Source organism: Peromyscus leucopus, chromosome 2 (assembly GCF_004664715.2).
Source record: "Peromyscus leucopus breed LL Stock chromosome 2, UCI_PerLeu_2.1, whole genome shotgun sequence".
NCBI classification, from domain to species: domain Eukaryota; kingdom Metazoa; phylum Chordata; class Mammalia; order Rodentia; family Cricetidae; genus Peromyscus; species Peromyscus leucopus.
The window spans coordinates 117,443,918-117,459,402 of record NC_051064.1 but is presented as its reverse complement, the minus strand read 5'-3'; the positions used below and the strand labels follow the sequence as shown (position 1 = coordinate 117,459,402).

General features: G+C 50.8%; 1 protein-coding gene across 4 annotated transcripts; it reads right to left on the bottom strand.

The window, feature by feature from the left end:
• Window positions 1-1,523: 1,523 nt before the first annotated feature.
• Window positions 1,524-11,637, bottom strand: Pomgnt1 (protein O-linked mannose N-acetylglucosaminyltransferase 1 (beta 1,2-)). Of its 4 annotated transcripts, none has more exons than XM_028889428.2 (22): window positions 11,541-11,637; window positions 10,929-11,098; window positions 10,232-10,346; window positions 10,032-10,150; window positions 9,389-9,454; window positions 9,186-9,299; window positions 8,222-8,339; window positions 7,942-8,040; window positions 7,659-7,786; window positions 7,211-7,281; window positions 6,911-6,986; window positions 6,665-6,748; window positions 6,541-6,582; window positions 6,290-6,348; window positions 5,943-6,015; window positions 5,731-5,859; window positions 5,524-5,649; window positions 3,604-3,668; window positions 3,355-3,399; window positions 2,835-2,970; window positions 2,316-2,425; window positions 1,526-2,189 (listed from the first exon to the last, which is right to left on the bottom strand). In XM_028889428.2, the coding sequence occupies exons 2-22, from the start codon at window positions 11,046-11,048 to the stop codon at window positions 2,102-2,104; spliced, it is 1,983 nt and encodes a 660-aa protein (XP_028745261.1). In that variant the 5' UTR covers window positions 11,049-11,098; window positions 11,541-11,637; the 3' UTR covers window positions 1,526-2,101. The 4 variants fall into 4 exon arrangements, with proteins under 4 accessions (XP_028745288.1, XP_028745261.1, XP_028745270.1 ...); XM_028889437.2 differs by having other exon boundaries at window positions 11,527-11,632; XM_028889455.2 differs by lacking the exons at window positions 10,929-11,098; window positions 11,541-11,637 and adding an exon at window positions 10,551-10,868 and having other exon boundaries at window positions 1,524-2,189.
• Between the last annotated feature and the right edge of the window lie 3,848 nt (window positions 11,638-15,485).

Here is a 15,485-nt window from a genome sequence, read left to right as displayed (position 1 = left end):
CCAGCACTTGGGAGGCAGGGGTAGGTAGATCTCTGAGTTCAAGGGCAGCCTGGGCTACAGAGTGAGCTCCAGGACAGCCAGGAGTACACCGAGAAACCCTGTCTTAAATAAACAAACCAACTGAATGTCTCTGAACTTTAAGTAGCAGTGCTAAGATGGCTGTTGACACAGGACAGTAGCTGCTACCAAGCAAAGCCGTTTGACTAACTGGCTTCCCTCCTCCCTTCCCTTTGGCACCCCACCCCCTACCCCCCATCTGTCTCTACGGGCTTTTCCAGAGCAGCCCACAACTATCACCCACTTGCTGGGCCCAAAAAGGAGCAGAGACTTGGCCAGCGCCACGCAGCTTCAGTCACTGAAGCCTGACTGAGGGTCTACTAGAGCTCTAGGCAGAGAGAGGAATTAGTCGGCCGCCACCCTTTGCCAGCCTTTGCCAGCATACTGTGCCTTGCACACAACCACTCGGTTCCTTCCATAGGTACCCGTGTGGAAGCAGGGGTGGGAAGGGAAGAGGGATTCCTCTGCCCAGGGAGGGCTGCCACTTCATCTTGGGCTAACTGCTTCTCTGTCCCTGCTTTGCCACCTGAACCGCTGTCTCTAGCTCCAGCCAACACGGGAGGGAGTCAGGGTGGTAAGCAGTGTCAAAGCCACCGCACTGATGCCATTGTAGTCCTCAACTCCAGGCACTGTAAGAGAGGCCAGGACAGCGAACAGATAAAGGGTAGGAATTCCAGTAAGTTCCTGACTCCTTGGCAAAAGATCTATACCCTTTCTTACAATGCAATCTACTAAGGTCCTTATCTTAATCCTTCAGAGAGACTTAATTTAAAGGTCACGTTCCCCTGCCTTGGGCTATCTGATTCCCAGTGGACCATACTGTCCATTTTCTGGTGACTAACTCAGACTTTCCTATGCTCTTTTGAGTTACTAGCCTCTTGAGAATCTGAAAACCATGGCCTTTTTCTCCAGAAAAACATCCCTATATGGAATTCTGCACACAACCAATCCAGAAGGCCACAGAAACACTCACTTCTCTGTCTGCTTGCCCAGTATCCTCCTACAAAATCATCTCCCACACCCCTGGTTCCGCCACTGCTTTTAGCCCAATCACGTCTGTCTTCACTATTTACATGCTCTCCCATTCCCTCATCCTCCCCCAAGTTTCTCTTTGTGGTCTCTTCTAGCTACTGCACTTCTGGGGACAGGTGCTGGGCCCAGACGAACAAGGAAGGGACCAGACTGACAGTAAACAGTGAGGAAGGGGTGTGAGATGGCTGCTTGGAGCTAAGGCCGGAACAGAAATAAAGTCAGCTGGTCCCAGGGCGAGCCTGCTTAAAACAAATAAAAACAAAAGACTTGAAGCTTGAGACTTGGGCATCCCCTGGTGGCCAAATGGCTTCCACACATAAGAAAAAACTATGGCAGACAGTAAAAAACCAAAGCACATCACCATCCGTCCAGATGATTCTCTCCCTCACCACCATGCCATGCTCCCCACAAAACCATCACAAAACACACCCCTAGAGGTTTTCTTCTTTTTTAATCAATGACCACCTTTATCCAGCTTTGGAAATCTGGACAAAAAGAAGGCTGAGAGGAGGCCTGGTCCAGTGTCTAAGGGTCTCTGAGTGAGTCTGCCAGCACATGGTCCAGCTGGGCCTGTCATCAGTTGGGCACAGCAGTTTCCTGAGTATGAACCAGTCCCACCCTCAGGGCAGCGTCCTGGTCCAGAGAGGAATAAAGGCCCCAGGCTGGGCCTATTCCCAAGGCCTTCAGGACGGTCAATAAATAGGTTAGATTCTGAGCCAGGCCTGGGAGGATGGGGTGTAAAAAGGGCAGGATCAGCTGCCCAGGGATCCCAAAGAGGTCCTGGGTAATCTCCTGCCCTTCTCCAACAAGGAAGTAATAAATAGACCTTAACCTCAGGAACAGGGGTGTTGGAGCAGGGGATCCTTCCCCTCAAAGTTAGTAATGAAATCTCATGTTAAAAACAAACCAGCCCTAACCCCTACCAGCATCTACAAAATCCTACAGGATGGGGCGACGGGCCAGCCTGCCTGGGGTACACAGTACCCAGCCCTGCAGGGTCCTGGAGGAGGCTTCATGTTTGTTCAGCGGCCCCTGGGGCTCCTTCTTCCTTTGGGGGTGGCTCCAGGAAAATAGGGGTGACTGGTGGTGGCTTCTTCACTCTGAAATGTAACAGAAGAATGATCTAGAGAAGATGACATGCTCCAACCCCAGGAAGGCATTTCCCAGGGCAGGCGACATGCTCCAACCCCAAGAGGGAATCTCCCAGGGTGGAAGAGGCGACTCACGAGTATGGGGAGGCTGGGACCCCCACCACCAGAAAGTGGTTCTTCTTCCGAAATAATCTCCACAGGCCCTGGTGGTTACCACGAACATCCAGGTCCCAAATATGGAGGCACTGGCAGGGATAGAGCAGGAGAAAGGGATGGGTCAGGAAGTGTGGAGACCGCCCACTGAAGGTCTAGCAGTTGCCTCAATCTTCAAGAGCAAACTCCTCTGGAGTATGGATTTGAGCAAGGGTTTAGAAGAGAGGTTTTGTGTCTTTGTTTTTTGAAACAGAGTTTCTCTGTGTAGCCCTGGCCATCCTCGAACTTGCTCTGTAGACCAGGCTGGCCTTAAACCTAAGAGATCCACCTGCCTCTGCCTCCCTGAGAACTTGTATTAAAGGCATTCACCACCACAGAACCACACCTGGCCAGGAAGTGGGGTTCTTGAGAGCATGAAAAGGTTCTGAGGTTGAAAACTCTATAACAAAGACTCTCTGCTAGGTGGGGCAATGCATGTTGGTGAGGGTACTTCTGAGGCACCTTGGCAAGCTGAGTCCAGGTGGTGAAGTCATCATCTTTTTCCATTCGGATAAAGGCCACATAGGTATGGCCCTCTGTGTCTGGCAGGAAGGAGTCCTCACAAGGGTCCTTGCTGTGGTCCAAAACCTCGGCTTCGCTGCATTGGGGACAGAAAAGTAAGGCCAGGACAGGACACACTTCCCAGGTGTGGTGAACGCTCTGTTGCTACTGAAATTCTTTTTATTTATTTAATTATTTTTGGTTTTTCAAGACAGGGTCTCTCTCTGAGCCCTGGCTGTCCTGGAACTTGCTCTGTAGATCAGTCTGGCCTCAAACTCAGAGATCCGCCTGTCTCTGCCTCCCAAGTGCTAGGATTAAATGTGTGTGCCAACAGCACCCAGCCATCTTGAAATTCTTTGTAATGTTTGCACTAGAGAACTCTGGTTTTCATTTTCTATAGTGCCCATAAATTGTGGTACTAAGGAAGCCTGTATTTTATTCCTTATCCCCTGCCAGGCATCCCAGTTGCTTTAGGCCATACCTGAGCAGCCTGTGAATTTCCACTTCATAAGCTTCTTTCTTCAGACTGATGGGAAGAAGAAATGAATCAAGGGAAGGCGAGGCCCTCAGGCCCGTGGACAGGAAAGGGCAGGGCGAAGGGTCACATGGGGAAAGGCACAGCACACTAGGGCTGAGGTAAATACCCAAGGCCCTGGACAGGAAAGAACCAGCAAGGACTGGTCATCAAGCCTGCAGCTGTCCACCCCCTTGACCTGCTGCCAGCCTCTACCTGTCTACATTCCTGAGCTGGACACCTGGAACCGTGTTGAACTTGTGCTTCTTGAAGTAGGCTTCCTGGAACGGGAGCGAGGACAAAGTCAGGGCCGCCTTTAGTCTGCCCACACTTGCTCACTGACCCACCGCAGAACCACAAGACCCAAACAATGGAGTACAGCCTGGAAAGGGCTCTCTGACTGCCTCCAGCCTTCCATCTTTGACAAGCTTTAATTTGGGCTGGTCCCTTGGCTCATGCTACTGATCCCTGAATTAGTCCTGTTCCCCCTGGTTTTCCCCAGGCTTGCTGCAGAGCCTTAGAAATAAAGAAGCAAGATGGAGGAAGGAGGGTCAGAAGTTCAAGACCAGTCTCAGCTACATAGTTTGGAGACAGCCTGGGATATAAGAGACCCTAAAAAAAAACAGAACAAGAGCCTGAGAGATGGCTCAGAAGTTGAGAGCACCGACTGCTCTTCCAGAGGGCCTGAGTTCAATTCCCACCAACTCACAACCATCTGTAATGAGATCTGATGCCCTCTTCTGGTGTGCAGGCATACATGCAGACAAAATACCATATACATAATAAATAAATAAATCTTCAAAAAAATTAAAATATGATTTATTAAAAAAACCAAGAGGTGGTGGTGGAGACACATGAGAATGCGCGCGCACGCGCACACACACACAGTGAGTGAGCTAGCTTTCTGTTGGATGAAGCCAATAGCCCAGATGGGTCAGAAGGGAGGAAACTGCTGATTCTGGCACCATGAATGACCTGAGGAAGCACTTGGCTTCCTTAGGAAATAAGGCTCTTTTATTAGCTTCCTCTGGGGGTCTTGCTGTCTTCCAGGATGTTCCAAACTAAATACACCCCTTGCAGCTGGACTGTTTCAAATGTACTCTTATTATAACAGGAGAGGGGACCTCCAGATACATCCAGGTGGAATGGAGGGGGCTAGGGACATCCTGGCTAACCTCAGGCCGAAACATATGTGCCAATACTTGCAAGGACAGGAGAAGGCCCAGTGCTTAGAACAGGTATATCCTTTCTGCACCCACAGTTCAGTGATGGAAACAGTAGTAATGTACAATACCAGCTACTCTAATATAAAGCTTACGGTTTTTAACATATTCTTTTTACATCTATGAACTCATTGAGACTTCATAATGAGCTGGAGAGATGGCTCAGTGGTTAAGAGTACTTGCTGCTCTCTTATAGAGGTCCCTGGGTTCTCAGCACCCAATGGTGGTTTACAGCCACCTAACTCCAGTCCCAGGAGATCTAGTGCCCTCTTCCAGATTCCTCAGCTATCAGGCATGAACAGGACACACATGCAGCGGGTAAAACAGTCATAGACAGGTAGTTTGGCTGTTTTTATTTTCTGAGGGTCTTCATTATGAAGTCCAGACGGCCTCAAACTATTGCCCGTCATGCCTCAGCCTCTCAAGTGGTGGGGTCACAAGGCTTGTGATCTATGTTTGGCCCCTGGGAGGCAGCATTTTTTAAAAAATATTTATTTTTATGTGTATGGATATTTTGCCTGCCTGTATGACTGCACCATGTAGGTGCTGAGAATTGAATCCAGTTTTTTTTTTTTTAAAGATTTATTTATTTATTATGTATACAGTGTTCTGCCTACATGCATACTTGCAGGCCAGAATAGGATACCAGATCTCATTACAGATGGCTGTGAGCCACCATGTGGTTGTTGGGAATTGAACTCAGGACCTCTGGAAGAACAGCCAGTGCTCTTAACCGCTGAGCCATCTCTCCAGCCCCCCAGAGTTAGCATTTTTTTACCTTCATCTTCCAGATAGAGAAACTGGTAAAAACAGAACAGTAACTGACATGGCCAGTGAGTGTCAGGACTAGGCTCCAGAATCCATGTCCTTGACCACAGTCACCTAGCACCCTACTCCCTAATACCCTACTCACATGGAAGTAGCCGTTCATGTTGAGGCCCACGATGCCAAAGTGATAGGATCGGGAAACATCTGGGATGATGCACTCTCGGCCCCGGCGCTGTTCCGGCATCCGCATCCACATGTCCCAGTCCCACAGCTGGGGTCACAGAATGTTATGAACGCTACAAGTTTGGAGTTGATAGGGACTCCAGCCCATTCATCTTATCCTGCTGGGTACCTTTTCTGGTGTGGGCCACTTGGGCTCAAGCTCCTCCTTGTATAAAGATTTCCTGAGCACCCATCCCAACCCAGGCATGGTCTCCACACGGTACAGTAGTGCTGGATCCTCAGCTGTGTGTTCATACCCCTAAGGACAAGGGGTATCATGGAGCATTAGTAGCAAGCTTTGACAGACGCCCGTGCTGACTAGCCCCTGGCCGCCCGACCTACCTGGTCGTTCCAAGCAGAGATGCAGTACAGGCTGTCATCTTCCTCCAGCAGGTGGATGGACTGGCTCAGGAAGCTGAGAGAGCCAAGGGTCCAAGAGTTCAGAGAGGGGCAAACCCAGATACACCACGATGCTGGAAGTGCAGAGCTGGTAGTCTCACTGTCTCCATCTTTTCTACCTTCTATACAGGCCCAGCGTATGCCCTCCGAGCTAGGCAAGCTCTCCCCCAACTTTGGAGCTCACTCAAAGCTCTCCAGCGTACCTCACCACATCCTTCCCTGGAGACCCAGTCAAGCACAGAACTCCCATGTGGCTCATAAGCACTTCAGTGGTGGGCTACCCCTGTCACCTGAAAAAATCCACAGCGATGTCCAGGTCCTCTTCCAGAACCACAGCAAACTTGGCCTCCTGCAGGGATAGGAGGACACGTCATGGTTCCAAGGAGGTTGCTCTCATCCCATGGCTTTCCGTCTCTAACCCTCATGTTCAGGTACTGCTCTGCTCCCCCACTTTTTCAGATCAGAAGTGCAAGGCCAGGTGAGGGAAGTGTTCTCCATAACACAATTCTCTCCACAGACCCAAGGTGTCCGTGGTACTCACCGGAAACAGGTTGAAAGTGGCAGTGAGGCTGGCCTTGTAGTGCTAGGTGGGGAATGGGGCACATAAGACTTGAGGCAGAGCATGGGACCAGGTATCTGTCCCTGACACCCTTGCCAAGGAATACCTGAGACACACGGGCATTCTTGATGCTAATAGGAGTGTGCTGGATGCCCCTCAGACCAAACAGCGCCACCACATCCATTGGCTCCTGTGGGCACGGACACCAGTCATCGTGAGTGTTATCTTCTCCACCTCTACAGGTCCCAACATGTCAAGCTTCTCCTATTTCACAGCCCTCACCAGCCCTCAGTGATCATGGCTGCTCAGGACCCACAGCTTTGTGTCCTGCTCTGACCCCAAACCCACTCACCTCATAGTAGCCATCAATGAAGACCGTTATCATCTGCGGAGATACCCCTTGGGCTGAGAGCAGAGAGCGCAGCATCCTGGGGAGCCCGGAAAAGTAGATTAGGGCTCCTCTGTCCTCTCAATTCACCACTCCCGTTTATAAATGGGCTCCTATGTCCCGTGTTTACCCGGATCGAGCAGGCCCAGCATCTGCTGCCTCTCTGCCTCCTGTAAGTGTTACTTGGACAGGAAGGCGAGCTAAGCACCCACCCACGTCCTGACATCCCTGCTCAGCGCTGGACACAGCCCACTCCAGGCTCACCTGTACAGGTAGTTGGGCCGGTTCCCTGCAATGACAGCCACAGGCACATTGAGGACCTTATTGTCTGGAAGCTGTGTGAGAAACAGCTTTTAGCTTCCCTTATTCCCCCTTCCAACTGGGATCTCCATTTAGAGAAGAATTCTCAGTGCAAGGAAGGACCTCAGGAGCAGACAGGAACGGGCCAAGGGTCTTCCTTGTTCTTGTCCTTACACACACACACACACACACACACACACACACACACACACACACACACACACAGAGTCCAACTCAGCCCTGGTAACATGGCCTGACCCACCCCCAACCTGTCTTCAGAGCTCAGTATACATCATGCTGAGCTAGCTCCTACCAGGTCAAGGTAGAGCAAACCTGAGCTGTGAATTGTTCCTAAGGCTCTTTGCTAAGCTGGGAGGAGTCCAAGCCTCCTCACTGCGCCGGCCCCACTCACTGGGTCAGGGCTGAACTCAATCGGCGTCGGGTCCTTGCAGCTGCACACACTCCCGTAGCCCTCGACTTTGCTGCAGAAGCGCCTGCGGCGGCGGTTCAGCTCCGTGTCTGCCCAGTGACACTCAGCCTCTAAGGGAAGGAGGAAACGGAGAGGGTGAAGGCGTCAGGCCAGCTGGGGGAGGGAAGCCCCAGGCACACAGTCACGGAAAAATAGCCTCACAGAGGATCCAAACGCCCATTCTCTGCTCAAGCCTTGCCCCAGAGCCCGGCCCCACTGACCCCACCTTCAGCTGAGCTCAGTGGCACATCTGTCTTCAGCAGGACCGGGTCACCCCAGGAGGAGAGGGCAGGAGACTTAGAATGTTTCTCGCCAAGGACAGGACCTAGCCGAAGGAAAAGGAAAAATGAAGGCCCAGACTTGAGTAGGGGGCTTCTTCCCAACTCCTTGCCCACTCTGACCTGAAGTATCACCGCTGACTCCGATACACCCCCATCGCACACCCATCTCTTATCGCTCTGCCCCTCCCTGGATACTACAGGGTGAACAGCCTTTGGTGCCCAAACCTCCTTTTCGTCCCACGAAGGCCCAAGTGTCCCTCCATCCAAGGGCAGGGCCTGCCTGGCTTCCCAGGCTCCTCAGCAGAGCCTTCGCTGTATCTTTGAGGTGGAAGGAGCCCTCATCCTGGAGGACCAAAAAAGAGAGTCACCACGACTTGTGTGGGTCCAGGAGACCTGGCCTTCTGCAGCACTGGTTATGTTCCAAGCACCACACATAAATAACATCTTTTACTTAAGTTGGCTCACTGAGTGACTCCAACAATGCTCTTTGGTTTCTGTCTTTCACAGACTCCTCCAAGGTCGCTCGGATACTAAGTCCTTCGCCCACCTGACCAGCACCTGTCTCCTGCCACCGCCCCACTCTCTTCCCAACACTGACCTCATTCCCCTCTTTCTTTTCCAACTCCATTGGCATCCTCACTGTCCCTCAAGCTTGCCAGGAACGTCTCCATTTCAGGCAGGGCCTTTCCCGTGGATCATTCCAGAAGTTTCTACCTAGGCTGTTTTTCCTCCAGACAACTACGGGCTTACTTCTCTCTTCCTCCAGCCCTCCGCTCATACACTATTTCCCGATAGAGGTCTTCCCTCCCTAAAATGCAGCCATGTCGCTCTGCCTCTTTATTTCCTTCTTCTCTTGTCATTTCCTGACATTAGAGGCTGGGTTGGCTGTTTGGTTACTACCACTGGGAGGTGAGCTCCAGGGAGGTGGGAATTCTGTCTTGCTTCCCATTGGCTCTTCAACAACTAGTTACTACAGTGGTATACAGCAGGTGCTCAGTAACTGCTGGACTGATTAAGAAACAACAACTCCCCCCTCAAAAAAAAAACAAAAAAAACAAAAAAAAAAAAAACCCAACCAAGCCTCAGACCGGAACTTGAGCTACCCTTCTCCGGAAGTTCTTCCCATTCATTCCCTCGAGCAAAGTCAGAGCGAGGGGCATGGAGACTAGAGCCAGGGAGACTCACTGACCTTAACCGTGCAGATCAACACGCGGCCGGGTGCCACCATGTTGAGGAACAGCACCATGGCTTCATCCTCGTGAGGAGAGTACGTATCAAATACACGTTTTGCCATCACGTGGCCCTGGCAGGAGCAAACCTCTTATGAGACAGTGCTTACCAGCAAGGAAGGGTCCAGCTTCAGCCCCCTGGGTCTCCCGTCCTCAAGCTCACCGTGGCCTGGTTGAGGACAATGACATGGATGCCGCGGCCCTGCTCTCGGGCCTCATCCTCCAGCACCTGCGCAGCGGCAGAAACATAATCCGGCTATCACCTTGGCATTCACGGTGACACTGTCTCACAAGTGTGAAACACACCAGCAGAAACATAATCTGGCTATTCACCTTGGCGTTCACGCTGACGCTGTCTCACAAGTGTGAAACACACCAGCCTGCTGGTCACGGCTTAGAGTTCCAACTCAGGCTCAAGGCTGCCTCTCCCAGAAAGCCCCCTTGGTACCCTCATCAGAAAAAGAGCGCACCTCTTTACAATCTACCTTTTAACACTTTCATGGCACCTAGAGCCCTGGGCTGTCTCTGCTTGACTCCGAATATCCTATCATCCTCCACCAACAAGCGTCTCTCTCGGAAGAGCAAGTCCCATTACCACCAGGGCCCCGGTGCCTGGGCTGAGGCTGAAGCCCAAGGGACTGGGAAGGGGTTACATATAATAAGCAAGCCAGGGAGTCAGTGGCCTGCTGATGCTCCCGAGCACTTCCGAGACTTTGTTTGCCACACAGACATTTCATAGACCTGTTCCTTAATCCTAACAGGCAGAAACCAGCAGTCAGACAGGGCGTCCGTCCCGGTCCCCTCACCGTGGTGCCATCCACTGCCACATACACCTTGCTTCTACTTGAGTACACTTCCACGTCCAGAACACGTCGAGGACTGCTGCCTCTGCGCCGAGGGGACTCCAGGTGTCCGAGGGCCTCATCTGGAGAGGGAGTTGTTGGAACAGGCATGGACAACGGCCCCCCGAGCACAGCCCCCCACCCCGTCCTCAGCGGACTCCCACCATAGTCTTGCTCTGGTTCCGGGTCTTCATTGGCTTCGCTGATTGCTCTTCGAGTGTCTAGGATCAACTTGATGTTGACAATGACGGTCACCAGCAGGAAAAGCACAGCCCCTGTCTGAGCGGAAAGATGGGGGAGACTGAGGCACACCCCCTCCAGGTCACAGAGGTTTTCTGAACGTTTGACCCTGGCTGTAGAGGGCACGGGGAGAAAGAATCTGGGGCCTGCCTCTCCTCTTTCTGGTTCTCAATCAGGATGGGTTTGCGGCCATCCCCCAGAGAAGCTCCCCAGACAAGTCTCCCTCCACCAGTTCCTTCTTACCCAGAGCTCTTGTATTTTTCCACTTGAGTCCTTGACTTCCTTGGTCCCCTCCATAACTAGTTCCTAGAGGTGGATTTAAGACCCAAGAACCATAGCGGAGAACAGGAAGACAAGAACCTGGGCCACACTGCCTGACAGCTGTTCAGGGGCAAAGCCTTCCTGACAGACTTCTGGTTTCTGTTGGATGCCTAGGAGACCAGGCTTGGGTTCTGATTCCAGAATGCGGGGTCTTAATCACTGCCTGAGAAGGTCGTGACACACAGGGGTTCCCCTCCTGGAATCTGCTGCCTCTTCCTGGTAGCCGGGGCAGTTAGTCCACAGTCTATGCTAGGGTCAAGTTAGGAGGCCAGCCTTCCAGACATGTGGGACCTCATTTACCTGACAGAATCTCCGCAGGGCCCGCTGGTTTGTCAGTTTATACTTCCACGTAAGATACCAGCTCCGTTTCTTCCTAGCCCCGAAGGGCTTGATGAGGGGACTGGGCTTCCAGTCATCCATACTGGATTAGGGAGTCACCCCTGTCCCGGCCAGTCCATGACTTCAGGAATCTGAGGGGACCGTAGAGTCACATGGAGTAAGATGCTTCTCCCAAAGCCTAATGCCTTCTGGAGAGATGAGGACTTCTTAGCAACACTTCTCTCAGCAAACTGCTGAGCTGTGTGACCTAGGCAACGTGGCTCAACTTCTCTGGGTCTCGCCAGAAATTCTTTAGGGGAATTGGATCACCTGAAAATTCCCTGGGGCTGGAGAAACTAAGTCCAGACTCGGAGCCTCAGTGGAGGCCGGAAACTCAACTCTCACGACTCATCAGTCCTTACAAGGTGCAAATCCCAGTCCTTTCCAGCCCCGGGGTGGGCCAGTTAACAGCGACCTCCCGCACCCTACTCCTCCACCCTCGCCCCATCCCATCGGGCTCAGGGACGCCGGAAGGTTCGGGAGACCCACCCAGCCCGCGCCAGCCCTCCGGGACCCGCACCGAGAGGCACTCACGGCTCAGGGGCCCCGGGCCCCACTCGGGCCCGCACAGTTCGGCCCCGCGCGCCGCGGCCTCCGCGGCCTCCGCCTCCTCCATGCCGCTCGCGCCCCGCCCCGGCCCAGCCGGCCCGCCCCGCCGCTTCCGCCGCCGCCGCCGCCGCGGGGTGAGAGGGCGGCGGGCGGCGCTTAGGGCGGCGGCCGCGGCCGGCGACTACAGCGTGCGGGGAGAGTCCGCATGCACAGCCTCTCCCGCAGGGTCGCCGCCGGGCACCAGTGGGCCTCGGGGGAGAGCAGATGCCCGCACCGCGGAGCCAGCCGGGAGCCAGCGGCTTCCCGGGGCTTCGGGCCAGTTCCCTGAGCGCTCCAGCATCAGAGGGCTGCAGCATGAGGCCTGCGTGGCCCAGCTCTGCAAGGCGGTTTGCAGGCTGAGGAGGAGAGGATTAAAAACCTGCTCCACTACTGTTCCGAGCGCCTTTGTTACCTTGATTCCATAAACCATGAATGATAGGCGCTGTGATTTTCCAAATCTTTTATTTGTTTTATTTTTTTGGTTTTTCGAGAGAGGGTTTCTCTGTTTCCCTGGCTATCCTGGAACTCACTCCGTAGACCAGACATTTGCCTGCCTCTGCCTCCTGAGTGCTGGGATTAAAGGCGTGCACCATGGCCGCCGGGTTGATTATCTGATTCTTTAAAAACAAAAACAAAAAACCCTAAAAATTATTTTTAATTATGTGCGTGTGTGTGCATGTACAAGTAGTGAGGGTGTGCCTTGAGACCAGAGCTTCGATCTGATACCCCTGGAGCAGGAGTTAAAGTCGTGAGCTTGCCTGTCATAGTGCAGTGAACCTAACTGAGCCTCTGGAAGAGCAGCAGGTGTGTTTAACCATAGAGCCATCTCCAACCCCTGATTAGTCTGTTTTTGAGGGGGCAGGAGGTTGAGGCAGGGTCTCTCCATTTAGCCCTGGCTGTCCTGGAACTCCCTGTGTAGACCAGGACTTGAGCTCACAGAGATCTACCTGTGTTACAGAATATTCCTTTACACTGTGTGAATAGGTCACTGCGATTGGTCTAGTAAAGAGCTGAATGGCCATTAGCTAGGCAGGAAGAGGTTAGGCAGGACTTCTTGGGACAGAGAGGACTCACAGAAGAAGAAAGGCAGAGTCACCAGCCAGATGTGGAGGAAGCAGGATGGGCAGTTCAGAGTAAAGGTAACTAAGCCACGTAAAAGAATGTATATTTAAAAATATGGGTTAATTTAAGTTATAAGAACTAGTTAGGAACAAGCCTAAGCTAACGCTGAGCTTTCATAATTAATAATAAGTCTCTGTGTTGCATTTGGGAGCTGGCTGGGGAAGACAGAGAAAGACTTACACACTTGCCTCTGCTTCTCAAGTACTAGGATTAAAGGAGTGCACCAACATGCCCAGCAACACTTGACTTTTTTGCGTTCTCCAAATTCTACCTGCCTCCTACATGGAGAGATGGTATCTTTCAACATGATCACAGTGCTTATCAGGTTGGTATGGTGTCGTACCTCAGCTCCCACAGACATGAGGGAAGAAGAATCATCAGTTTGAATCAAATTGCTTTTCATAGCAAGGAGCTAACACATCACCATGGTAGTTCATTTCTGCACTTCCAGCACTCAGGAGGCTGAGGTAAGAGGATTGCCATAGATTCAAGGCCTACAAATCTACTTGGTCTACGAAGTGAGTTCCAGGACAGCCAAGATTATGAAGTGAAACCTTATAGATTATGAAGCAGGAAAGCAGCATGGGCAGAATAAAGGTAATAAAGCCAGGAGGCAGGAAGTAATTTTAAAAATGGGTTAATTTAAGATATAACAGCTAGTGGTACAAGCCTAAGCTATCAACCGAGCTTTTGTAATAACAAGTCTCTGTGTGGTTATTTGGGAGCTGGCAGTCCTGACAAGAAACTCCACCTACACTGTCCAGATTCTCAAACTCACATGTGTTGTCCTCATTTCTCTCCTGAGCTTCAGACTCTCCTGTGTCTACCTGCCTGCTGCATCTCTCCATAGGACCCACAATCCCACAGCTACTGGCATCATCTCCACTTGCTCTCAGACCTCCTTTGGGTCCCCTTGTTTGGTAAATTGCATCAGGCCATGTAGCTGTTTTTTTCCAGTGATGTTAGTTGAAATCAACTTTCATAATAGTTGAAATAATTTGTTGTTTTTGAACAATATTGAATACCATTTGAAATGAATGAATTAATCAGTTGCCCAATTCTTTTACTTATGCCTGTTATGATCAAATTCTCTCTAACAAGCCACTTGAAGTACTTTCAGTTTTTTTTTGTTTGTTTTTGTTTTTGTTTTTAGCTAGCCTCCTTGATCAGAGTTTTGCTTCTCCAATTTTCTTTGATCCTTGAAAAGTCCAGAGTAACTGGGCAGTGGCAGTGCACACCTTTAATCCCAGAACTTGGGAGGTAGAGGCAGGCAGATCCCTGAGTTTGAGGCCAGCCTGGTCTACAGAGTGAAATCCAGGACAGCCAGGGATACACAAGAGGAAACCCTGTCTAGAAATATCACTCCACACACACAAAAAAAAAGGGGGGGAGGGGAAGTCCACAGTAATTTTTCAAAAAAGGCAGATATTTTGTCAGTTTCTAGTTAAAAACTTAGTTACTTTTCAATTGCTGTGACAAAACTCTATGACTAAGGCAACTTATAAGAGAAGCATTTACATTGAGGTTCACTGTTCCAGAAGGTTAGAATCCATGACCATCATGGTGGTGGGGCATGGCAACAGGCAAGCAGGCAGGCACACATTGTTCTGGACCAGAAGCTGAGAGCTCAGATACCATCTCCATCTACAAAGCACAAAGCAGAGAGAACTAACTGGGAATGGCTTGGCCATTTTGAAACCCCAAGGTCGATCCCCAATGACACACCTTCTCCAATAAGGCACACCTCTTAATCCTTCCCAAATACTTCCACTAATTGAGAACCAAGATTTCAAACATATAAGCCTGTGGGGGTCATTCTCATTTAAACCATCACAAAAACCATGGGTGGAGTAATGCTAAGGAGAGGTAAGATAGGATGGTGAATATCTGTGATTCCAATACTTGGGAGCAACAGGCAGGATCAGGTTCAAGGTCCTCTTCAGCTACACAACTGAGGCCAGCCTGGGCTATATGAGACTGTGTCTCAAAGAAAAACAAGTCCATATATTTGAGCCTGGGTTAGTGGCACAAGCCTTTAATCTGAGCATTAGAGAGGCATAAGCAGATGGATCACTGAATTCGAGGCCATCAAGAAACCCTGCCTCAAAAAAACATCATCCATATATTTTAGGAAGTCAGTATATAATATTTAAATTTAGTCCGGCATGATAATACATGCCTTTAATCCCAGCACTTGGAAGGCAGAGGCAGGTGGATCTCTTGAGTTCAAGGCCAGCCTGGTTTACAGAGTGAGTTGCAGGATAGCCAAGGGATACACAGAGAAACCGTGTCTTAATAAACCAAAACCAAAATAATAATAATAATGATAAGTAATAAATTTAGAACCAGTGGTAGGAGATGGGTTAGACTTATGGATGGCTGGACTGGAGAGATGGCTTATCAGTTCAGAGCACATAATGCTCTTACAGTAGAACGTGAGTTTGGTTCCTACACCTGTATCAGACGGCTCACAACTGCCATTTCCAACTCCAGGGGATCCAAGATCCTTCTGACCCGGGGTGGGGTTACCTGTGCTTATATGTGTATATTTCCACACAGAGACACATACATGTAGTAAAATAAAGTCTAGAATTATGAGTAGTTTTACACACGCGCACACACACACACACACACACACACACACACACACTACAACAGCAAAGGGAAAGTAGGTTGCCTTTGGAAGTGGGCCCAGAGGTGTGAAAGAGTAGAGGGAAGAGGTACTTTTTTTGTTTGGTTGTTTGTTTGTTTTTTTCGAGACAGGGTTTC

What these genes read in the sequence shown, in the direction of transcription:
- Pomgnt1 (XM_028889428.2), bottom strand. Translation starts at nt 11,048, where the DNA reads ATGGATGACTGGAAGCCCAGTCCCCTCATCAAGCCCTTCGGGGCTAGG. An exon ending in CCCTGCGGAGATTCTGTCAG is followed by an intron (nt 10,347 to 10,928) that starts GTAAATGAGGTC and finishes CTTTCCGCTCAG; the next exon opens with ACAGGGGCTGTGCTTTTCCT. An exon ending in CCACTTTCAACCTGTTTCCG is followed by an intron (nt 6,349 to 6,540) that starts GTGAGTACCACG and finishes CTATCCCTGCAG; the next exon opens with GAGGCCAAGTTTGCTGTGGT.